Raw genomic sequence first — 25,816 nt, forward strand, 5'->3', positions numbered from 1 at the left:
TATTTTTTTAATGATTGATGAAAATTGAAGGGTTTTATTGTTAAAAACGTGCAAGGTTTCTCAACCTTGAAACGCAACTCCCTTTATTTTGCATATCTTTAAATATTTGGTATTTTGTAGTAATGTACTACCTGGGCTTTAAGCCATTTGAAGGAAGAATCGAAAGGGCGATCCGGAAATCAGCCGAGGGAGCATAATCAAGACATTTTGTGTTTGATTTCCAGACATATTTCGCTCACACCTATGTTTTAAACATTGCTAGGCCGTTATCAAGCGTCGGGTAGGGTCCTACCTGGTGGCCTAGGGTATTTTTTTTTTCTTATCTTAATTATTAAATTTATTATATGACATATAAATAAGTGCATATTTATACTTAAAACAAATAAATAAATAAAAACTATACTTCTAATGGGGAAACATAAAGTGCAAAATATAAATCAATTAGAAAGTACTACAATTTGTTGACAACATCAAAGAGCTATGGCAAAGATAGATGAACACATCGCATTCTTGGTTTTCTTTTTTTGTTTGGGAAAGAGTGAGTCAAGATTCAAAGTCAATTAAAAAAAAAAAAAACAATCACCTATTCCACCTAGGCTCGCTTCGGCGCCATACCTGATTTTCTAACCGACTAATATTTAATCGTGGTGCTGGCCAACTGTATAAACCCTTTTTTGGAACATCGATTCACACTGCTTTCATCATCTGTCCTTCGCCTTTCTTCATTGGTCATTAGACCACATATTTTTCATCAATCTATAGAATTAAAAATAAAAATTAAAAACTTCAAACGAATTGGTTAACAAACTAGCTCTTAAGTTTTAATTTTGTACCAAAATGTAGTGAAGACTTAAAGAAACCTAAAGTATTCCACTGTCCAAGTTGAAGTCCATATTGAAAGCTACCAATTTGTATTTACTACAACGGATGTGATCGATATTAAGATTTTACTAGTCTCCAAGAGAGGAATACGACTTGCTGGAATACACCCACCAGTTTTCCAATGGTGGAAAGTACTGCCCTTTGCTTCTACGAGAGTCAGCTGGACCTTGAGTTGGAAGTGGTATGGTGGAGCGCGGTCCTTTTCTTTGAGTTGTTGAAATTCCCACCTGCCTCAACAAATTCTGTTTCTTTCTTGCACAGGTAGGGATGGAGGTTGAGATATTCACAGCACCGCAACAATTCAATGAGCGAGCCAACTTCGTCCCTGAACTCAAGTCTTCCCCTTGACCCATGTATCCTATCAAGGGAAGGGTGATCGACGGGACCAGACTTTACATCTCTTTCTTGCCAATTGGCTTTTTCTTCGTATGATTGTGTTCCCAAAACTCATTGAGAACTGAAAGCAGTAGAAAAGTGGAGAAAAAGAAAATCCAAACCTCAAAACTCAAAAGTGTAATTGTATCAGTATCAATGTGACTCCTTATTGTCCTTAAAGTGTTGTGGTGATTTGAAATGCTATCATAGTTATATATGCACATTATCTTGCGTTTTTTTCTTCATATTTTCAAATTTGAATAATCAACAAAGAATTATAGTTTGAAAGTTTCCACTGATGCTGTCAAGAATAAAAATGCATAGCATATTGTGTTCTTAAGATTTTCACGTGTAGTATATCTGGGTGTGTGTGTAATATGGACAGCCAAAAGAGCAACACAGAAGGATTCAATATTAAAACAGCTTTTTGTTTTCTTACATTCGTTTTTCGTTCTTTTCTTTTCTTTTACAAATTAAATATATAGTAATCATATGTATTTTATTTAGCATGTAAATAATACATATTAAATTTAATACATTGTTCACGTATCTTTTCTAGATATTTCATAACTGGGAAGTAATAAGGAATGCGACATCCCTACACAACGTGGTTAAAAAGTTTGTCGAAGATACTAAATCAGGAAGTTCAATTTCAGCAGAGCTCAATGCGTTTTCGCAATGACCAATTTCGTCTTGTACTTGTGTGAGTATTTGGGAGACCGATTTGTCATTATCTTTGATCCCTCTCACTGAGAAAGCAAAACCGTCTACGGCAAAATCATATGAATCTGCACATTGTTTTACTGCTTCGAAGCCCTTAGCAATACCTTTGCCGGTGGTATTGAGCGCATTGACAAAGAAAGCTTTGCTTTTTTTAGCATTTGTTAGTGCTAATTTAACAATGGCTGTATCAAGATCTTTGAGATTAGATGCTGATCGAGTTGGAATATCCTTCCAAAGAGATTTTACACATTGATTGTAGTTGTAGCCGAATCGGTCTTGGGTTTGCTTGCAAACACTACTAATCAATGAAGACGTTGTTGCATTTACAAATGGTGTTGGAGACGATGAGAGACATAAGAGCAAGGATGCAATGAAAGTTGCATATCCAATTGAGGAGTCCATTGCTCAAGGTGTATATTTCTTAAATTGATGCTAAAGTGATCACAAATTATTTGTTTGATTTAAGCAATGGATGAATGGAGATCATATTTATAATTAAACAACTCAAGGAGGGGGTACGCGCAGGTCTAAATTTAAGAGCACAAAAGGTAAAGAAACCCATTTCTTTTGACGTGTTTAGTTTTCTGTTCCCTTAGTTTTTGTTTTTTTCTCTTACGTACTAAATAATAACGCATTGGATGCAAACCACCTAACCTATTCTAGTTTAATTAACCAACTCCTCCTTTCTAGAAACTCCAACATAACCAAAAGGGATGCATGCTTATCAAAAAGATATCTTTCATTACATCGCAAAGATTAATTTAAGCCATTTCGTTTGTTTTTTTTTTTTTTTTTACAAATTCATCTACATCCATTTTTACTTATCAATATATATGATGTTAGAAGAATAAAAAAAATTCACATTGACAATGTTAAAAGAGTCTCTTTTAGCCTATTTCGTCTTGTTCGGTTAGCAGTTTAGGAGGCTCGAGCCTTATTAAGCGCAGTTACGATAAGTGGCCTATGGGCGTGGGAACATGGACATAGACCTGACAATTTCTTATACGACATGTTAACACGACATGTAAATGACACAAAAATAATGGGTTTCGGGTCAACACGATAACTAATTGGGTCGTTATCGGGTTACACGATAAGGACCCGTTATTAACTGGTCCTTAACAGGTTTACACAAGAGTGATGTAAGATCCCACATCGCTCAGGGGAGTGATCCTTATATGTATATTCTCATCTCTACCTAGCACGAGGCCTTTTGGGAGCTCACTGGCTTCAAGTTCCATGGAAACTCCTAAGTTAAGCGAGTGGCACACGAGAGCACTCTCATGATGGGTGACCCACTGGGAAGTTCCCAGGCCCCCTCCACCACCATAGCACGATAGGTGGCCTATGGGCATGGGAACATGGTCGTGGCCCAAAGCGGACAATATCGTGCTATGGTGGTGGAGCAGGCCCGGGATGTGGTGGAACCCGGGCTGGGATGTGACAGTGACATACGGGTAACCCATTTCGACATGTTAAGAAAAAAGTTATTTTGATGATTTATTAGCAACCCCACTTAATGTTGAATAAACCCCACAATTTAAATGATTTATATATCTAATATGTAATGACAATTTCGACCTTATAAGATTTAAAAATAAATAAAATTCTAAATGCACCCCAAATCATTTTTTATATGCATATCCCAAATTTTTCTTTTTGTTTTTTTTTTTTAATAAGATTTCAACTGTCAAAATCACTCTTAACATCCATTGCAGAACACATCCACTCATTCCCTAGGGCGGGCATGTTGGGATGCCATTAACTTACAGAATGCTAGTGGCAGAACACATCCACTTATTCTTCAGAGCCATTGTTGATCTTTACATGCGCTTTCAATTACCATTATTTTTGTGGCAACAATTTAATTCTCACCAATCAGAAATTTACTCAAGATTAAGCTCAACTTTCTCCACTAGCAAACTTTGACAAATTTTGAAAAGAAAAAGAGCAAAGTTTGACTACCATGTGTCTACATGTCAGAACAGTTGTGTCTCGTGGTTCAGACAGGCAAATTATGTGTGTCACCTTCAACTAAATTACTAATGCCATATATCTCCTGTAGTTCATACTTCATCCCATTCACCCAAAGAATCTACTTGACAACCCTAAGCCTAACTTGGAATTCACCTTTCTCTATCTAAAACAATTTTAGTTATCTAGGAGTTTGTTGTTATAGACACAGGGCTTCCCTCTGATCTATCATAGGCAAAAGGGCACATCTATAGGATATATATCCAAGTCAGCTACTTTAAGTAACATTGTATCCTCAAACATTGAGAAGTTAATTCTAGTTCTGTGGGGCTGCCTGAACTTGTGGCCTAAACCTTGTTCAAAATGTACCATCACAAGTGGATGAAAGTTAAAATGTATTGTCATTTTTAGGATACACCTCCTCGCTGATAAATGTTCCTTAGTTAGAAAAACGTTGAGCAAATCCTTGTTACTAAACAATAATGTAAGGGAAAATGTTGAGCAAATCGATCCTTGTATGACGTGAATGATTTTCTATCAAATGGTACATAGCACAGACAAAAAACGAAGAAAGAAACTATTGTGAAGAGTACTGAGATGTATGTAGAAAATGCGAGGTGTATGTAGAAAATTTAAGATGTATGTTGATAGTGCGAGGTGTGAGGGTATTATGGGAATACACGTGGGGTGTATTAAGATAAATTTAATTGAAAAAGCAAATGTGGGGTGTATTAATTTTGTGGGGTGCTAATATAATAAGCCTTTTTTTAACTATTGAAAACACTTACTATAAAATACAATAGCCATAGAGTATATGTATATATGTATATATGTATATTAATATGTATTAGTGTATTGTTATTCTATATAAATTTAAAATTTTAATTTTAATTTATTTATTTTATAGTATACTATAGGCAAATAGTGAGATTAAAAAATTATAAAACACATTAAACATAAAAATATCAAGTTATTTAAAAATACCAAAGACATTAAAATTAAAAATATCAAGTAATTTAAAATACCTAACACATTTTAATGGTTTATGATGTTTGGTTTTTTATGCTTGGTTTATGTGGAAGAGTGTTAATGTGGAAAGCATTAATGAAAACATTGTCAATATAACTCTTGAAAACAATATCTCAAGCCAAAGTTCCAATACCATATCCTTGATGATTGATGAAAATTGAAGGGTTTTATTGTTAAAAACGTGCAAGGCTTCTCAACCTTGAAATGCAACTCCCTTCATTTAGCATATCTTTAAACATTTGGTATTTTGTAGTAATGTACTAATGTTTTTTCATTAAGCTCTTATTTTGGGGGTATGTAATACTTGAAAGTCAAATGCTTTGTTTTTTTTTTTTTTTTAATTTTTGAAGTAATATTTATGTGACAACGTGGTATGCATATACTAATTTAGTATTATGTTTTTCATTTTTTGGGATCAAATTAGGTTTTTCGTAAAATAGATTTTCTTTAACGGGTAGCGGGTCGAATCATTTGAGTCATATTACCCGTTTACTTTAACGGATCTTACACGACACAACCTGTTAAGATATCGGGTATGTCACGAAAACGACACGAATGCCAGGTCTAAACAATTCACATATAGGTAGCAGTTCGTAAGCAATTTACGTAGACATATATAATTAAACAGATTAAATAAAATAAAAATGAAATACTCATCTGTTTGGGACGAATAATTTTATCTTCATGGCACTTGATTTTTATAAGATTTCAGATTATAAACGTATGAATTCACTGTTCTTAAGATTATATTTTGTCGGAGCTTGGTGTAGCAGGTTACGGTGCCCTACCCTCCAAGGTAAAAAAACATGATATCCTCATAAGCACACATTCGCAATACTCATGTCAAATGAAGAACTCAATTCTTTCCTTTGACATTGGCAACTATATGTTCAATGACACAATAAATAGATCTATTTATAGAGAACAATGTTGGAAAACGCAAGTTCGACAACGTCACAATAGATGGCTAGAGCATTTAACAATTTGTTACAATAGAATTTATAACAAGGATTATTAATAGGAAGGAATGACGTTTCACAAAGTATAACTCCCACACTTGACTTCAATTATAAAATAAATGGAATGAATTAGCTAGCAACATATTTGGGTGTAAATGAAAATTTTCTGCAGGTACACCATCTTCTATTGATATAAATGGAAATACAAGGTAAGGCAATGATGACGAAAAGAAACGTGTGAAAAGAAAGAAACAATAATCATAAAAGGAGGGATTGCAATGCAGGAACCATTCGATTTTAATTAGTCTGACCTTATAGCGTTTCATTCATTAGTATTTACTATCACTTTGAATCTCATGTTTTTTGGGTTACAAGACGAGGGCATGTATCTAAAGTGAGAATACTTCACAATTATGCAGCCTTATGTTCCACACTCATTCACAACCTCCTCATTTTGCTGCTTCTATATCACAACCCCAAGCACAACGTACTCAAGTTGCTGCTTCTTCATCACAGGCTCAGCCTCACTCAGTCACTACAAATGACAATAGGCGTAGGTAAAAGGCTCCAGTCAAACGAGGAAGGCCATGGAAAGTGTAGTTGATCAGAGAGTGTGATCTGAGTTTTGAACAGAACATTGATGATCTTGTTTTGTTAACTAAAACCTTATTTTGCTTGCTTTTGGTTGAGTGGAATTGCTCTTGTTCATTATTTGTCAAAGAGAAAAAAAAAAAAAAAAACGGTAATACCTGCTCCAAGAAAAAGAGTAATTTCGCTGTTCGGGAAGGCAATCACGCCATATGCTAATTCTCATACCAGGGCATGTGATGTGTGGATTGAAAAGAAGGGAAAAATAAAATGAAAGATAGGAGTTGGTGGGTAGAAAGACGGGGGAAGTTTTGTTTTTATTTTATTTTTCAGTTTTTCAATTACTTTTAAGAGTGAAACGACTTATCTACCCTTATATACTGTGCTTCTTCCATTTACTCAATTGGGATGGAATATATGAAAAACTGAAATTGGCTAAAAGAATTAGTTTGAATTCTTAGTTTTCCAATAGAAAAGTTTAGGGGAAAAATTAAAAGCCAAGTGAAAGTTCAAAAATGGACAATTTACTCAATTAAATAAACCAAAAGAACAAGAGCCAGGGGCATCAATGACAGTGTTCCCAAAGAAGATGATTGAACCATTAAGCCACATGACCGATTGGTCTAGATCACAAAGCCGCCAGTTACTTGGAGGAGGTTTTATGCTGGACTCACGCAAATGATGTTTATCAAAATTAAAATATTCATTAAGCAATTATAAAAATAGGGGCTAACGACCATCACGTAAACAAATATTATGTTTATATGACTCCAGCAAATGTTACCAAAAACTGGTTCTGCAAAAACTGCAGTGCAGCTCACGTTGCGCTATCTCTGAATTAAATATATCAAATTTAATATAAACAACTAGGAATAAACAAAGTTGATGCCTGCATCTTAACAAACTGAGAGGGAAAAAATATTGCTAAGTCTTTGGATAATAATTTCTTGTTTTTTTTTGATACATGACTTGAAAATTTTGAGGAGTTTTGGATCATAGATCGATGATGGCGAAGGACTCAAAAACTGGGGTGGTTGGTTCAACAATTTCAATGATTTTCTTGCTTACAATTGGTTTGCTTTATGCTGCATTCACCCCCAATATTAATCCCTTTGAAACATGTAAGTTTTCTTAATTTTCGATTTAGTTTAGTCACATTTCGTTAATTAAGCGAAGGTAATGGTTGTGATTAAGATTATCCTTGTTTCACTGTAGCCATGATTTCACTAATTTTTGAGTTTTGAAATTGAAGGGATGCACACCAGAAAAGATGATAAAGTCATTGGAGTGGAAGAGCCTCTCAATTCTCTCTTCATAAGACTAGTTAGAGGTTTCTTTTTCGTTCATTACCATTTTGATTATGTACTTATTTTTTCATGAATCGGACGCAAAACATGGGGTGCTGAATTAAAATGTTTTTAACCACTTGAGCTACCATTATGGCTGACCCAATTCAAGATTTCTTGTTTTGATTGCGTAAGTAATGTGAAATTATGAACTGCAGGGGTAGATCGAATTCAACTCGAAACCACCGGGTTTTCTTGCCACTCCGACGTTCACTCGGAAGTGTGCGTGGCTAATAGACCAGTTATAGTTGACAAGAATGCTTTAACAGTTTATGTACCTTCAAATGAAGCCCAAGTTGAATACAAGGTTCAGCCATATGCAAGGAAAGAGGATGGGACTGCAATGAAGGCTGTCACACCAGTGCAAATACTACATGGAAACATTAGTACTCCTCCGGCTTGCAATTTTTCTTACAACATCCCAGCTATGATATTCTCTTCTGGTGGCTTCACCGGAAATCTATTTCACGAATTCAATGAGATCATCATCCCCTTGTTCATCATGTCACGCCGCTTTCGATCCCAGCTTCAGTTTGTCATAACTGATTTTAAGCCATGGTGGGTTAGCAAGTACGAACGAATTCTATCATCGTTGTCCAGTTATGATGTGATAAATTCAGTTCAGAATGGAAGTGTTCACTGCTATCCTGGAGCTGTCATAGGCCTTAAGTTTCATGACAACTTAGCGCTAAATTCTTCCGACATTCCAGGAGGGTACTCCATGTTTGACTTCAAGCAATTCCTAAGAGAATCATACATGCTGAAAATGCAGGATGTCTCAAATCAGATGGGGGAAAAACCTGTGCTAGTTCTTATATCTCGTCGCAAAACAAGGAAGTTTTTGAATGAAGATAAGATGGTGGAAATGATGGAAGAATTAGGCTTTCAGGTTATCGCTGCAACGCCTAACCAGACATCTAATTTGGACACATTTTCAGGCTTAGTGAACTCTTGTAGCGTCATGGTTGGGGCTCACGGTGCTGGCCTTACAAATGCACTGTTCTTGCCAGCTGGGGCAGTGTTAGTGCAAGTGGTACCGCTGGGCCTAGATTGGCCGTCAGCTAACTATTATGGTGGACCGGCGAGTGAAATGGGGCTAAATTACTTGGAATACAAGATTAAACCAGAGGAGAGTTCACTGATTGATGACTATGGTCCAGATCACCCAGTCATCACGGATCCCATGTCTATTTCCTTGAAGGGCTATCGGGCTTTTAGGGCTGTGTACGTTGATGGACAGAATCTGAAGGTTAACATGGTGAGGTTCCGAGAAACCCTCGCTGAAGCTCTAAAACTTGTTGGAGGCTCCACTCCTTCAAATTAAAGAACCAAACATTGTAGTACTTAGTAGAATTCAACTGTTTGCAAATATGTATCAAATGTTGATAGCCATTTATTGTAAGTAGCTTCCTGTCAGGCTCAAGTTCTAAGCAATCATAATTGGGCATGAAAACACAATAATTTCCTACAATTGATTGAAGGAGCCTCCAGCATTCTCTGATTTCATTCCCATGAAATAAATAAATGCCTATCATCTAAAAACAAAAATTGCATATCAAAATGCTAAGTTGATAAAAAATTTGCACTAATAATATTTGTAGGTCGAAGTTCACATAGGCAAAAAATTACTCCTCAAGAAATAAATCCACTAGCACCTTAAATTTGGAAGTGGTGCTACAATCAAGCAACATGTTTTTACATTTTCAATCATGTTCATGCATGAATTTTCCATCTCATCTCATAACTTCATTCATGATCACACACAAATGAAATCATGTGGTTAGCGCAACTTGATGCCCTAATCACCCACTATCATGTGTTCATGACATAAGACATGAAGCGCAAGAAGGACCAATTAACAACACAAGAAAAGAGAGTGATAAATTCATCACCATCATTTCTCCTTCTCAACCTATCCTGCCACCCTTATCTTAAAACTCCAGTACTATGCCATCACCATCACCCTTGGAATGCCTGCCTCCATAGTAAGTGATAGAGATCCTGTATTTCTGAGTGCATTTTGGAAGGAGTTCTTCAAACTCCAAGGTTCTAAACTTTGTTTAAGCTTTGGTTATCACCCCCAAACTGATGGGCAGACTGAGGTGCTCCATAGGTGCTTAGAAACCTATTTGAGGTGTTTTACCAATGCTCACCCTAGGAAGTGGTTGCATTGGCTTACATGGGCTGAGTGGAGTTACAATCGAGCAACATGTTTTTACATTTTCAATCATGTTCCTGCATGATTTTTCTACCTCGTCTCATAACTTCATTCATGATCACACACGAATGAAATCATGTGATTAGCGCGACTTGATGCCCTAATCACCCACCATCATGTGCTCATGACATAGGATCTGAAGCGCAAGAAAGACCAATTAACAACACAAGAAAAGAGAAGGATAAATTCATCACCATCATTTCTCCTTCTTCTCAACCTATCCTGCCACCCTCATCTTCAAACACCAGTACTATACCATCACCATCACCCTCCCCACCATCAACACAACCACCCCCACCCCCTCCTTCTCTTCCCCCAACTTCTATTCATCTTGTGCAGACTAGATCCAAATCTGGGATCTTTAAACCCAAAGTTTTCTCAGCCACTAAACATCCTTACCGTCTCATCTTTCTCTCGATTATATACCTTCTACCTATATTCAAGCCTCTCGATTATATACCTTCTACCTATATCTAGTTTTTTCTTAATTCTATGCTACCCATAAAAATATCTCCTTATCATGGGTTGCGAAATCTGGTACTGCACATGAACATATAACATGATTAACATTCAATCCATGACCAACAATCTTATTCAGTAATGAACATCAAACAAGGCCATACAAACAAGCTCTTCAAATTCCAAGAGGAATCAAAAGTGGCCTGCAAACGTGGAAATCAATGGAAATCAAGCGAAAGGCTACCCGATAACTAATTGAGAGCCCCTATTATACTCTATAAGGCTATTCTTTGTTATATGAAAGTATTCCAGACAAGTTTCAACCAAAAAAAAAGTATTCCAGACAAGAACCGACCACAGCAAAGAAAATAACCAACAGAATTATTCCTGTGAAACAAAAAACAAGCAGCCTTATCACCCAACGAATCATTACCCAAAGTTTGTAGAGTACCGAGGGAAAATAGCCACCCTTAATTTTAGCTGCTTCTGGAAAATCAGGCCCTCTAAGGAAGGGATTCCTATTTTTCAAAAAAAATAAGAACATCGTCTTGACCATTATATTTGACTTTAATGAAATTTTATAACTGCGATTAAATCATAGACCACAGAATTTCAACCACAGGATTTCATTAAAGCCAAATATAATGGTTAAGAGGATGTCCCTCTTTTTTTCGAAAAATAGGGATCCCTTCCCTTAAAAGGCTTCCTCTGGAAAATAGCCACCCTTAATTTTAGTTGCTTCTTTAGTGTTCATCATAATGATCATCAAGGAAGCCGCAGAATTCTCCGCATCTCGTTTTCTTGGCTTTTCATCTCCTGTCTTATATAGCACACCATCTAAAGTTTCAATTTCAACTGATGATACAAATCTCTTCTCATGCTCAGGACCAAATTCTTTCTCAATTCTACAGTAGAAAAGGTAAATATATGCGTGGATTATTTATAAATATTATTTACAACATAATTCTAAAGGTAAATTACATATTACACCCTTAAGTTTAGATGCAATTACAACTTCTTACAACATCTTTAAAACATTTCAATTTCATATCTTTGCTATTATTTCATTTCAATTCCGTACAACTGTCTCAATTTCTGTTAATTTTTCTATTATCTGCTTACGTGATTTCACAGGCCCATTATACTTGTGCCTGTGGATTAAAAATTAATAAAATAACTTTTACTTAAAGAAAGTGCCCACTCTCTCCTTCTCCACCCCACCCTTTCCTTTCTGTCTCTTCTTCTCTTGGCCTCCGCCCACCCCTCACTATTCTCTGTCTTCTTCTCTAGGAGCCACTCGACTCCCTCGCTTCCCTTGACCAACTCTGCCTCTTACGATATGCACCGGCATGGTGGTGCTTTGTCTTTCTTCTTCCTCCCTTTCTATTTGCGCTGCTCCCATCTCAGAGTCTCCACCTTGCTAGCACTAAGCACTAAAATAGAAACGCCATTGCAACCCACCCATTTGCAAACCCAAAACAACCAAAAATGCTAGAAAATCTATGAATTTCAAAGCATTGAAGCAAAGATTGAAAAGTGGCTCAAATCACAAAAATCCATCACGACCCACCAAACTATAAAAACCCAGATCCACACCAACCAAGGAAAACAGGTTATGCAAGACCCAGAAAACGGGACAAACTCGACTACGTTCGACCACTACGTGACAGAAGCCGGAGGCAGAGAAGGAGGCTTCAACAAGGGATCTGATTGAGATTTGTTATTTCTCTTTATGGCGGCTCCGAATTTCCTACGGATCCGCTTCGATTTACCGTACAAGCCAACGAAATCGACGAGGAAGAGTCCACTGCGAAGAGGCTGGATGGCAGGGGAGCGACCATTACTGGAGTATTGAACGAGCTTCGAAATCGGCGTCACTGACCGTAACGCCATTGTTGGAAGTCATAGAAAGCACAGAAAGAGAAAGAGTGGGGTGGGGGTTGAGTTAGAGAGAGAAGGAGAAGTGTGTGGCAGCGGAAAAGGAGATAGAGGTGTGGCTGGATGAAGATTACGGCTAGGGTTGAAGGGGAAGGAGCTGACGGAGAGGTTGAAGAGAAGTGTAGAAGAAAGGGTGGACCCACTATTATTTGAAATCAAATTATACTTTAATTTATTTTCCTTTTTATATTAACATTTCTAAGTAAAATTATTTTTTTATTAATTTTTAATCCACATGGCACAAGTATAATGGGCCCGTGAGATCCACCGAAGCAGATAATGGAAAAATTAACAGAAATTGAGATAGTTATACGAAATTGAAATGAAATAATAACAAATGTATGAAATTGAAATGTTTTAAAGATGTTGTAAAAGTTGTAATTACATCCAAACTTGAGGGTGCAAAATGTAATTTACACTAATTCTAAAAGGGAAGTGTTATTTACATTCCAAAAATCACTCATCACAAGTGTATTTTTCTTTTCTAATATAAAAAGTTTGAAGTGTAGAATGAGATTTTTGAAGTGCTAATAACAATTCCCTTCTAAAAACACAATTTTTTTTTGTTTTTGAATATGTTCATACCTGTAAGTTGGTTTACGGATCCTCTTCTTCTCACAAAGCTCCTTCAAAATCTTTTTAGCTTCATTTTCAGCAACAACTTCAAACGACCCATAGCTTATGCCGAATTTGGACAACTTAGATAGGGCTTCTCTTGCAGCATGACGCTTGGCAATTGAAATATTTTTTCCATAAGCCGAGGCAATGCGGTTTCCATCAACATACACATCACAAATACTTATATTTTTATCATAATTTCTCGCCTTCTCGATCTCAAAGCGCTTTCCATGCTTTTGGCAAAACTTAAACAAATTTGACACAGGGTGATCCAGCAAGTCTTCGAGAGTAACCATAGGCTCCAAAATATGCTTAAATGTCTACAAATGTACCACAGCAGATAACACATAAACCACTAGTTAAAGTTCAAACCAACTTACAACCCTAATTACAAACTCAATAAGAGGTTTCCATAATTGTCATATAAAATGAAACAAGCTATAATGAAATACGCACCTTCCATAGTTTGTGCAGATCATAGTTCAAGTCAATGTATATGGCAGCTGCCACTGCTTCCACAATATCTGCAAGAGGATGATTGGGTTGCATAGTCCCACCATATAAAAGATCCGTCTCATCTTCTTCATTCGAAACCGCTTTGGCGAACTCCCCAACCTAAAACTTAAATCAAAATATTGCTCATAAAACTAAGAGTAAAAGTACCATTACACAAATGATTTATACAAATTTCAAAAAGGAAAACTTACATCAAAAGAGGTAAATATATACAAGGCTAGAGACACCAGCTTTTAAAATACTAACTATTGTGACAGCGTTTAGAAATAAGAAAGAAAGTTTCACACTAGTTAATTAATTGGTAAACAAAAGTGCATGTAATATGCTAATGTCTCTAGCTAATTATATATGAGTATACCCTTTGGAATTCAATTTTTCTTTTCAACTAAAACCGACCATGATAAATTTTTCTAATAATAACTAAATGATTAGGCTCTAACTAAGCAATAACCAAACTTAATTACACCTAATATGATTGACTTTGTGTCTATTATAGGAATGTCAACGATTCGGTTTGAGGATAGAAATGCTATATCCATCTCCATAACCACGAAAATTAACCATATCCATAACCGCCAATTAACCATCGGGTATTATCCATAGCCATACCCACCGAGTAACGGATTCCTTATCAGTTAACTGTTATACCCATCTTTGCCAATACAAAAAATATATTCGTTCAATTGACTCATAATAATTTAGTAAATATTAATTTCGTCATTAAATATTTGATATATAAAATGATTTAATGAATGGATCTTGTAGAGCATAAAAATTAAAGCCAAACATTGATAAAGTTGGCTGATTTTTTATATCTCTCATAAGTTCTATTGGTCTGGATTCTAATAGATTTTGATTCATATCAAAACTTTTTAACTTACCCACAAAATGTAACTCACACAGTGCAACTTTTGTATTCTCAATGTAATGGATTCGGTGAATAAAAAAAAGAAAAAAAATATATATATATATATTATATAATTATATATTTACTATTATATTATATATAATTCGGTTCGGATTTGAGAACGGATACGGATTGAGAACCCCTATAACCATATCCAAAACCATAACCGAATATTTTCACGGTTTTTCCCCATATCCAAATTATATCCGAATTTTCATACTCAAATCCAATCAATTCGGACGGTTATTCACGGTTATTGAATTTAACGGTTAAAATTGTCATCCCTAATCAATTACTTGTTATCTACGTTTATTTTGCATTATTTCATTCAATTAAACCTTCTCAAATGCACATTCTCAAATGCTTATGCGGACTTCTAGTTTTATTCAAACTTATATGGAGTTGATGTAACTTTGTTTTGAGGATAGCTAACTTTCAAAGTTGTTTGTGCGGGACACTGTTTTTCTTTTCGAGCGGATTGAAATTCCTGATAAGGTTTTTTTCGAGACCCATTTATGCACCTTATCCTCATTTTGTACGAATTTCCCTCACTTCAATAAATATTGTACTTGTTCTAAAAAATAAAAAATTGCTTATGTGAACTTGGAAAAGAAAATTTTAAATGTCATAATTAACCATGTCGACATGCATTGGCTCAACTCCTTTACACTAATGTGGTAAAAGACCATTTGCATAAACATGCTATTTTATTCAAACTTACAACTATTTTACATATAAATATAAATATTTTACATTTTTTTTTTCTTTCTTCAGGTTATATATATATTAGGATATATCAGTAATTAGAAGGAACCAAAAAAAAAAAAAAAAAAAAACTCATTCTGCACGATTCCATTTCCTTATATTTGGTGTACTTTTTTAGTGTGTCAACAAAAGCTTAAGCTCCTGTGGAAATTAAAAATTAAAAAAAAACCTCCACAAATTGCAAAATGCAAATTCAACTTGCAAAGTACTAAAATAATAATGTATGAAATAATTAAAAGAAACCAGAGAGCACAAACAATGACCTGAATTTCGAGAGCAGGAGAATTGTGATGAAGGCAGTGATCAAACCCATGTTTTACAGCAGCGCGTGCGAACTTCATCGTACTAACATTGGTGGAGCGGAGCTTAGAGAAGTCACCTTGATTCATGTCGGGGTAAACAAGAAAGAGGTGCTCACTCATAGCCATGCCAAGGGCAGCGTCACCGAGCACAGCTAAACGCTCGTACGATGGGAAGTTTGTGACGGAGGGGTGTGTGAGAGCTTCCTCTAGAAGCCTCTTGTTCTTGAAGTTGTGGCCTACGATTTTCTCCATGGCCGTCACTTTATCTTTCATTTCAGGCGATGGCGGGAGCTCGCGATCGAGGGATGCTGAGGTAGTGCTGAAGATTGTCATGTTGCTGAATTGGAAGATCGTCGTTGATGTATGTTGAAGCAAAACTAGCTAGTTGGATTTGGAATTGGAAATACCAGAAAATAACTCTTTAGTTGTGATGGAAAGCAATTAGGTTAAGCAACCTTAATAGTAAAAGTAAAGTAAGGAATAAGAATGTTAAAGGAAAAGAGAAAGAGAAAGGGTAAAACAGTTCAACCGATGTTGTCGTCTGGGGATTGGTTGATGAATCATCGGATTCTATTCCCCGTTTGCGTCCAGAACCAATGGTCTGGCAGCCAGCTGGCATGATAATATTTTTATTTAAAATCAAACACAAACATTAATTAATAAAAACTGACTGCACGATGAATTAACACGATTCACAGATCTATATAATTCTCACCAAAATGATCCAGAGAGGATCCTGTTGGAGATATTACAGCCTCAAATATAATTCCTAACCTAACCTTAAAGAGATGAAATGCAACAATTTCTTAGTAGGGTGATGCTATCCTCACATTCTCATACGCTTTCTGGTAAATTTTCAAATTTAACATGTGAACAACATAAATGGGATGACGTAGAACTCGTGTGACCATTGGTGGATCAACCTGCTCTAACACTATGACAGCATAAAGAAATCTTAGAGAGAGATAGATAGAGAACTTTAGGGTGAGAAAGTGAGAGAATGAATTCTTTTCTTTCTATTTACAGAATGTGATTAATACAACGATAATAAGAGTATTTATACTATTTGCACTCATTCTAGCTGACTCTAGCATGACTAACATAAACCATTGGATCAATGACATCTGTCACAATCCTATACAAACTAACATAACAGTTTTTATACACTTATCACACACGTTTCTTAATTTTCAATCATCCGATTGAATTAATTGAAGAATATTAAAAGATAAAAATTAACAAAGGGTGTGAGAGAGGTAAAAATAAGTGTGAATGGTAGCCTTTCCAGTGATCCATGGCTGTCTTTGCAGGAGCTACATCTTCATCCTAAATGTTTGATTCTTAGTTTTCGTTTGTGGTCTCTTCTCTCATCATGTAAACCAAAACAATCACATATTCAGAAGAGAAACAGCCACATTTCTTTATGACGAGAGCCATCACTAGCGTTATGTTTTACTTTTGTTGATATTTTTTTTATTTGTAATTGAGAGGTATAAGCTTCGACTCATATATGAATGTCGAGTTCGATATCTAATCATTACGATTTACCAATTGTATGGCTTAATCTAGTTCTTCCCATAATATTACACCTGTTACATTTTTAAAACCACATAGGTTCTTTACTCACGAGAGCCGTCACTAGCACTATACTCAATTAACATCTAATCAGATAAACTCAAATCTTCATGAGATAAATATCCACATTAAATGAGTTAAAATCTGAGGGGTAGATTTATTTATCACATCATGTAGTATAAACATATGGTATGAATGGCATTAATCTGCACATATTTCACTATCAAATTTGTTACTTAACATTGGGGAGCCAAATTATATTATCAAATTTTATTTACCAGAAAACAAAACAATACTAATTTATCAATGTTGAGAGTATAGCATTGTGCAGCACTGTGGGTTTGGGTCAATATGGGAGTCTTCGTTGAGTGGAAATCAGATTGTGCTGGTTCCAAGTGCTGGTTAAAGAGCTCAAGGTTGCTATGGAGGTAGAGAGAGAAGAAGATGGACCACCAGTAAACTCCATCCAATCAAACAATCCAATCAAACAATCACTTGAAACAGGGGATAAACAGTCTGAAAACTACGACGACCACAAACAAATGTTACAGGTTCAAATCCTAACCGAAATCTATTGGGCATGAAAGCAACATTTTCCTATAATCCATCGTTGTTATTGCATAACTGCAAGCTCTTATGTTGCATACAGAGTTTTCCTCTAAACTATGCATTCAAATTTCAAATGCAGCAGGAGGTACAAGAAAAGAAAAAGAATTAGAGTTGCATCATATAAAACCAGATTCTTGCAAAGCACAGATCATTGACGAAGCTGCAGAGTTGTCCGCATCTTTTATTCTCGGCCTTTCATCTCCTGTTATGTATAGTACACCATCCGCAGTTGCAATTTTGACTGAGGATACAAATCTCTTCTCATGTGAAGGACCTTCATCTTTCTCAATGCTGCAATAGAAAAACAGAAAAATCTACATAACTACAGAATAGACAACATTAATTCCAACAATAGAGTGTTTTTCTTCAAATATGTTCAGAGGTCATGATCAGGGCAAAGAGATTCATACGTGTAAATTGGTTTAGGCCACTTCTTCTTGTCACAAAGCTCATGCAACTTCTGTTTTGCTTCTTCAATTTGAAACTTTCCATCAATTCCCGCAATAAATCTCGTCGACCTGCCACTTACCCCCAACGATTTTGACAACTTTAAAAGAGCTATCTTAGCAGCATCAAGCTTGGCAATCTCCTTCTGCTCAGAAGAACCCGAGGCAACAAACACGCCATCAACATAGACACTAGCAATACTTTTGGTCTCATCTCTCCAATGTTTGATATCAACATGTTTCCCGTGCTTCTGGCAAAGCTCAAACAACACTGTAACAGGTTGAGGTTGACCTTGCACTTCTTCAAGAGTAACTATAGGCTCCAAAAGGCACCTAAATTTCTACAAATGTATGTCAACAACAACAACAAAAACTAACAGGTTATATCCAACTTTTAAACGATTGGAAACTTAACAGAAGGTAATCAAATACACACCATCCATAATTGTTCCAGATCAAAATTCAAGTCAACATACATTGCTGCTGCCACAGACTCCACCATATCTGCAAGAACCTTAGGAGCTCTCACAGAACCACGATATACAAGCGGCGTCTCGTCTTCTCCGGTGACAGCTTCAGTAAACTCCCTAACCTAAAATTTAGAACAAATTGCAGACAAATCCTAAAATTACACCATTGATTGACAACAACAATCCTTTTAAGAAAATTAACCAGGAAAAAAAAATGGGAAAAATATTAACAGATAACAAAATTAATACCTATGAAACAATTAAACTTTTCCGACACAAATCCAGACAACAAGAAAATATAAACAAAAACAAAAACCCAGGTAAAATGTTCCTCCTTTTGTTCTTTCTTTCCACACATAAAACAGAGAATCAGAAAAAATGAAATTGATTGAGAACAAAGAGAATAATTAATTAATTAATTAATAGTAACGAACCTTATCCCGGAGAGCAGGTGCATTGTGGCGGAGGTGGCAGTAAAGGCCGTGCCGGACAGCCACACGTGCGAGCTTCTCGGTGCTGACGTTGGCGGAGCGCAGCAGAGAGAGAGTGCCGGGTTCGACCCCAGGATAAGCAAGGAAGAAGTGGTTGCTGAGGGCGAGGCTGAGAACGGCGTCGCCGACGAATTCGAGGCGCTGGTACGACGGCGATTCGGAGTAAGAGGAGTGGGTCAGAGCTTCTTCTAGAAGCCTCTTGTTCCTAAAATCGTAGCCCACGATTTGCTCCACGGCTGCCACGGATTGCTGCATTTCCAGCGATGGCTGGACCGTACGATCCATGATTGAAATCATGATTTGCGGAGTTTTTTATTTATTTTATTTTATAGGTTTTTGATGGGTTTGATGCAGGTTGGAAGTTGGAGTTTACTCTGAAGTCGTCGTTCTGAGTTTGAAGCACCTGGTCCGTGATGGGTTCGAATGCAAGTACATCTTTATTTAAAGTGACCAGCTTTAAACGACACACAAAAAAAAAAAAAAAAAAAAAAAAAAAAGAAAAAAAAAGAAAAGCCCAAGGACAGATGGTCGAGGGTCGGTGTGGAAACGGGTTGCATCAAATTACATTCCAGATTCCATCTCACTTGACTTGAGTACTTGGTGTTTAAACAGTACGTTACTCGTTCAATAAATAATTTAAGTGTGGTTGAAAATGCCAAAATTTAAAACGACATAATACGTTCATATTTTAACTGCACTTTCTGCATAGATACAAGTCTTGTAGATCTCGTCGTTCTCTTCAAATCTATATATTATGGGCCCAAGACTGGCATGTCAAAATAATGCTACATTAGTTCAAACAGCTTGAAAAGTTCAAAACATTGACTTTCAGGAAAGAACAACAACAAATGACCTATTAACTCATGAATTACCAATTTTCTAAGCACTTTTCTCAATTAATTGTTGCTTTTTTCTTTTAATGTTCCTTTACTTAAAAAATGATATACTTGCTACATTTTATATATTACATTTGTATCAAATTTTCAATAGAAACGAGACCTACTGTATTGATAGGTCTAATATTTGTTAGAGAAAAAAAGTAGGACCTATTAATACAATAGGTCCTGCCTCTATTAAATAGTTGGACAAATGGAATATACAAAGGGATTTTCTAGCAAGTGTAACAACTTTCTCGAGCACCCAGTACGATAAGTGTTTTAGATTTATGTTTAAATATACAAAAATTATGATTTAACAGTTAAAACACTTAGAATACCTGGTATTTCAGAGCATTTAAGAATTTTTGGTAGCGGTTTTATACATCATACAAAATTGTACGGTCAGTTGAGCTGCAAATGTAGATTCAATCATTCAAGTACTACAGGTATGAGTATGATAATTTTAGATTTTCAGTATGAAATTTTTTTAGATACTATGTTCTAACCGTTAGATATTTGTTTAATAATACAAAAACTAAAATATATTGATTAAAACACTTAAAATATCAAATACTCCGGAGCACTTAAGAATTTTTGTTTCATCATTGTATTTCTAGATAAGTCCGGTCAGTTGGTTCAAGTACGGCAGGTACGAGTGTAAAATGCTCCACCACCACCGACACTATCACAACTACTTACTAACTAATAGGTTTCAAAACAAAAGAATGGCAAAACAAGATTCTGGTTATCTTGGAAATCATGATCATCCACCTTAGAATTTAAAATCAACAGTTACCCTTGAATTTAAAATGTTAAGATTAAAACAACAAAAGAACGTCAATCAATCCATTCTCCACAATCAATATCAAATCCAACGATATGTAACTATACATTCCGTTGTCACCAGATGATCATGAGAACATTTCTATTAAAAAAAAAAATGTTTACGAAAAAAAGTTCACTTTATTTATAATTTTACCAAAATAAGACGACATTTGTTTCTTTAGCGAACAATTGACTTCAAGCGACGTCAATAGTTTAAACTTGGCCCGAACAGGCCAAGTCACAGAAGAAACATTTTGTAAATTACAGACAGATGAAGACTGCCAATTAGCATCGAGACAGATAAATTAAAAAGCACCCAGCCCTCTCTGATGCATTAAGCAACAGACGGCAGCCCAAAGATGACACCGAATTATTTGTATTAGTTCACCATCATATGATCAAATCCTCCTCCAGCCTGAAGCGCAGGAACCCGACTAACACCAACGTTGTGAAGTAGCTGCTGCAACCATCTCCTTGTAGTTGGATCTTCCTGAAATCGTGACGCAAATAATTAACTTTGAAAGCAGACCACACAACTGCGTCCAAATAAAACAGTAGGGGATACCGAAAAGAAACAGTAAATCAAACTCAAGGTATATTTTTCCAATATCTCACAAACTATGTCTGGTAACTATATGTACCCTCGACGATGGGAGCAAGAAAAAAAATACAGGACTAACTCAGTAACTCCTATGAGCAACCACCAAAACATGCGAGTTATCACACCCTATTTTCAGACAAGCTAATATGACTTCACAAACACCTCAATGGCAACCATGCAAGTACAAGGAGATGCAGCAGGAAAATTCAAGGACACTACCACAAAGAACATCTGCATACCAATATGTCCTCATCTGAAGATGAAACGCATTAGTTTTTTACTTTTTTTTTTCTTCCAAACTACTCGTTAAGATCAATTATGAATTAAACAGCGTAGGCATCCAGAAAGGTGCTTACACGGAGGGAAACACTGAAGGTAGTATCTCTCAACATATCGGGAAGACAGCTCCTCAAAGCATCACAAGCCCTGATGATAAAAAAAATAAAAAATAAAAAATAAATCAAATGATTAACACAAGATATTGAAGAAACAAGAAAACAAAAAAGAAATAATAAATCTACTTCATTTGACCAACCTATGGTTATCTGACAATCGAAGATAACATCGAATAATGTGTTTTAGTAAGCGAGACGAATGCTGGTCAGCAAGTGATGCAACCATGGTTCCCAAGACTCGACCCACTGCGAAAAACCGCTCAGCTGTAGTACAGATATAATCCAAGCCCACATCATCCAACAAAATCTTTTGAACAATAAATGTAGCCACCTGCGAAGATAACAACTTTTGTTAGGCAACCTCGGGCAAACTCAGGGCAATCTGGAAAGGCCTTGCATAAAATGCTATATACTGAGATCTAATGAAACATACAATGATGGGAAGAAAAAAAGAAGTGAACAAACAGAAACGGACACTCAACTGTTTTTGACAGTTCACTACCCATTTCCATAGTTCGCAGGCACAACGGAATTATTTCAGTTGATAGAAGAAAACTAATCACTTCTGTATCATCGACCTGGTAAAACGGAGTAAAAAGAATTAATATTCCAAAATCCAAATATTTTTTAATTACAAATATGTCTGTCATAAAAATGCTATAAACTTCAGGTTCACATGTGAAAAAGAGTGAGAAGACCAGCTGCACATAAAGGTGCATGTGCAGGATAATATTACAAGTTGAATCTAATACCCATGCAAATAAAGCAATGTTAACTATTTTCTCGTCCAAGTTCACGCTCCAGTTAAATCCTTCACTAAATGATGGAGCTAGTAAAGCCACCTATTTCAATCAACGTTATAAAATAAAAAAAAATAGATAAAAACTAAGCATTCTTTTTATCCCCTCATTTATCTCACGTTAGATTCTGCTAGTCCTTTTATTTCTCAGATCAGCTACACAAGCAAGAATGGAAAGAGTGCTTTTAGTTAGGGCATGCATGAAATTTTCACATTTACACTCTTTTAAACATCATTTCTCAAAACGTGTAGCCATATACCTATCCAGTTATACTTGTATATCAGCTGGTAATTTACTCTTGTACATTTTATCACACAAACAAATAAAAAGAAAATATACCCATCAGTTTGTCAAATAAGAATAACATACCTTCACTAAGGCACCAATGACTCCTAAGCTAGTAAGCCTCAAGTACTCGAAAGGCCTTGACTTGCTTGTTGTATTAAGGAAAGGGTACAAATATAAAGGTATATGAGCTGCCAACGACAAGAGATATGAAAAAATTATGCTTCTATGTACAAGCACGTTATAAAGGACATTTCAAGCTTTGAATTTAAACAAGATAAAGGTTATTACCATTAAGGAATAACATCCTTGTGTCTGGGTGCGAAGCCACACACTACAAGAAGATACAAAAGGAATATGAAGCATACAATAATAATGAGAAGTGTAAAATATACGCCAAGCCTCTTTCATAGGGAAGGTAACTGTCGTTTAGGAAAAAAAATTAAGTGCATCAATAAAGATTAGATATATAATTTAAAGGCAACAACAATGGACCTGAAGAAGCGCTAGAGCATTGCAAACTCGATTTGATTGGACAGGAGTTAAATTTGGTGGTGAAAGAACAGGGTATATTGAAACTATCTCCTGCACAAAGGATAAAAAGTAGAATGAGAATCCATCAGCAGGGAACAAGAAAAAGAGAGTATCCAGTATTGTTGATTATCAAACAGACAGTCAAATGATGGTTCGTCAACGATGCATGGACATATGTATAACACATAGGTTCTACTCCTACATACAGAAGGAAACCTGCTACCCTTGTAGATGAACGAATTTATAAAACAAGTGAACAGAAACTGACCAACAACCGCTAAAAAAAAAAAAAAAAGAAAAAAAAAGGGGAACAATAAGAATGACATGAATATAAAACCACAAAACGCATACCTGTAACAGAGCAGCAATAGTACCAAAAGAATTCCACAACAATGGAGCCAAATCTTGAAATAATTCTCTCTTCTGAAAATTGGAACATGAAAGGAAACAGGGGTTTAACTAGGAGTATGTGTATATGTACATATATAGTACCAAAAGGATTCAATATGAAAAAATTAAAAATCTATTGCAAATGAAAACTAAAACCAAGAAAGGCAAATCCAAGTCCACTTTCAGCTCAAAAATGTTTAACAGTAAGAACTAAGAACTTATTTTCTCGGTGAAGAACACATGAGCATAACAAACAAAGGGGTGGCAACTTTATCGTCGTATCGCAGGTATAATCTAGCCATTTTTTTCTTTTCTTATCCCTTTAAAAATAAAAGAGAAAATAAGGTCAAAATAACATTTTGGCTACGTGCTTTAAGGCACTGTCAGGCTCTTCACAATAGGTGGGAACAATAATCCTTTGGCCAACGTGCTATTATGGATGGAAACTAACTTCTTTCCAGATCTGATATGCAACTGTCACCAAAGTAGTCAATGAAAACTTCAAACTAATAAAGCAAAATTAACAAATTATGAAGCCTATTTAGCATGTTACAATGGCATTTATATCACTTTCATTCCCACACCACTGATAGAATTATAGCACCCAACCCAGGACCAATTGGCAATGTGTGGAGCAGCCCAAGATCGTAAATATATTCTTATGTGAGATTTCACATTCCAACTGTGCAAACATACTCAACACACCCCTCATCTCTAGTGGAGGGTAACTTGAGCTAAACACATGGAGCTAAACGCGCGGACAACACATACATGGGATGACATGGGAGCACGTGTAGCCATTGGGGCGTGATACGTAGATTGCGTGCAGGTTCCGTGATATCTAGTGATCCCTAATCCCTTTCAAAACCACTACACCATTCCAAACCTAGACACACAAAAGAGATTGCAGCTATGCACCTTCTCCATATCTACCTAACCAACCAATACGTACCCAGAAACGTAAAACAAATGGCATCAAAATCCAACTTTGATCCTACCCTAGGAACAACTATATTAAGGTGGGACCCACATGCATGCTGTGATTACAATGAAGCTAACTTGAAGTCTCAACTCTAACAAGAAAAAGGAACAAGCAAACCCTCTTCGCACGAACACGTCATGCAAAACTAATCATCTCATTACCCCAATTGCCTTGGTTTTCTCAGCAAAACTAACATGATTACAGAGCAAAGAAATGAAGCTAAAACAAAACAAAACTCAATATAATCCAAATTACAAAACCCTAAATCCAAATTTTAAACTTTATCATCATATCATCAATCTACATAAACCCTAAAACAAAAATTAAACAAAAACCCTAACAGGGATCAATCAAACACAGAGGAATTCAATTGTCCAGACCCAAAGAAAGCAAAAAGATTAGACCTTAGAGAGTTCAAGGAGCGCGTTTTCACGAAGTTGAGGGTTGCTGAGTTCGAGCACCAACTGCTCCGCCGATGCCATGTTAGGGTCCCTGTTCGGCTGGGCTCCGGCAGCACTGGGGTTGGAACCGATCGGACCTCCAAACGGTGCACTCATCTCCACAAACTAACAGAGATTCTCCGTTTCATAGCAGGAAGTTGTCCAAGCTCAAAAATTTTGCCATTGCTTTCTCACAGTTTGCTCTCAGCTTTCTGTAGAGAGAGAGAGAGAGAGAGAGAGAGAGTGAAGAAGACAAGTTCAATTTCGAGAGGAGCAGGAGTTGGCTTTATATTTGAAGACACGTACTCGACATGCGCGTGGTAATCGCCCTTGATGTTGACACCTCATTTTGGATTGAACTGATTTGGCATGTCCGCTTGGAAGGGGAAGTGTGTCTACGCTCCTCCACTGTCGCATGGATGCCATTTTAAATGCTTCCCAGAGCAAGTCCACGGGGGACCATTAGGCCGTCATCCAGCCAATCCCCTCAAGCCCA

The 25,816-nt window shown here is 36.2% G+C and overlaps 4 protein-coding genes across 4 annotated transcripts; 1 reads left to right on the top strand and 3 right to left on the bottom strand.

The window, feature by feature from the left end:
• Positions 1 to 1,821: 1,821 nt before the first annotated feature.
• On the bottom strand, positions 1,822 to 2,382 carry LOC103951461. The gene has a single exon (XM_009362827.2). It carries the CDS (start codon positions 2,380 to 2,382, stop codon positions 1,822 to 1,824), a length of 561 nt encoding a protein of 186 aa, XP_009361102.2.
• Positions 2,383 to 7,480: 5,098 nt separating this feature from the next.
• Positions 7,481 to 10,922, top strand: LOC103951460 (alpha-1,3-arabinosyltransferase XAT3-like). The gene is made up of 3 exons (XM_009362826.2): positions 7,481 to 7,651; positions 7,783 to 7,860; positions 8,035 to 10,922. The coding sequence occupies exons 1-3, from the start codon at positions 7,534 to 7,536 to the stop codon at positions 9,198 to 9,200; spliced, it is 1,362 nt and encodes a 453-aa protein (XP_009361101.2). The 5' UTR covers positions 7,481 to 7,533; the 3' UTR covers positions 9,201 to 10,922.
• On the bottom strand, positions 10,822 to 19,571 carry LOC103951398 (ribonuclease 3-like protein 3). Its single transcript, XM_048573312.1, has 8 exons — positions 19,134 to 19,571; positions 18,666 to 18,821; positions 18,194 to 18,570; positions 17,903 to 18,074; positions 15,561 to 15,980; positions 13,566 to 13,724; positions 13,077 to 13,429; positions 10,822 to 11,458 (listed from the first exon to the last, which is right to left on the bottom strand). The coding sequence occupies exons 1-8, from the start codon at positions 19,485 to 19,487 to the stop codon at positions 11,248 to 11,250; spliced, it is 2,202 nt and encodes a 733-aa protein (XP_048429269.1). The 5' UTR covers positions 19,488 to 19,571; the 3' UTR covers positions 10,822 to 11,247.
• A 1,440-nt stretch (positions 19,572 to 21,011) lies between these two features.
• On the bottom strand, positions 21,012 to 25,585 carry LOC103968049 (CCR4-NOT transcription complex subunit 9-like). The gene is made up of 9 exons (XM_009381377.3): positions 25,285 to 25,585; positions 23,860 to 23,931; positions 23,470 to 23,559; positions 23,266 to 23,308; positions 23,059 to 23,165; positions 22,372 to 22,467; positions 22,030 to 22,220; positions 21,851 to 21,920; positions 21,012 to 21,383 (listed from the first exon to the last, which is right to left on the bottom strand). Exons 1-9 carry the CDS (start codon positions 25,435 to 25,437, stop codon positions 21,273 to 21,275), a joined length of 933 nt encoding a protein of 310 aa, XP_009379652.1. The 5' UTR covers positions 25,438 to 25,585; the 3' UTR covers positions 21,012 to 21,272.
• Positions 25,586 to 25,816: the final 231 nt, after the last annotated feature.

The sequence above is a fragment of a genome, unplaced genomic scaffold (assembly GCF_019419815.1).
Source record: "Pyrus x bretschneideri cultivar Hongxiangsu unplaced genomic scaffold, Pyrus_bretschneideri_v1 Contig66, whole genome shotgun sequence".
Classification (NCBI taxonomy): domain Eukaryota; kingdom Viridiplantae; phylum Streptophyta; class Magnoliopsida; order Rosales; family Rosaceae; genus Pyrus; species Pyrus x bretschneideri.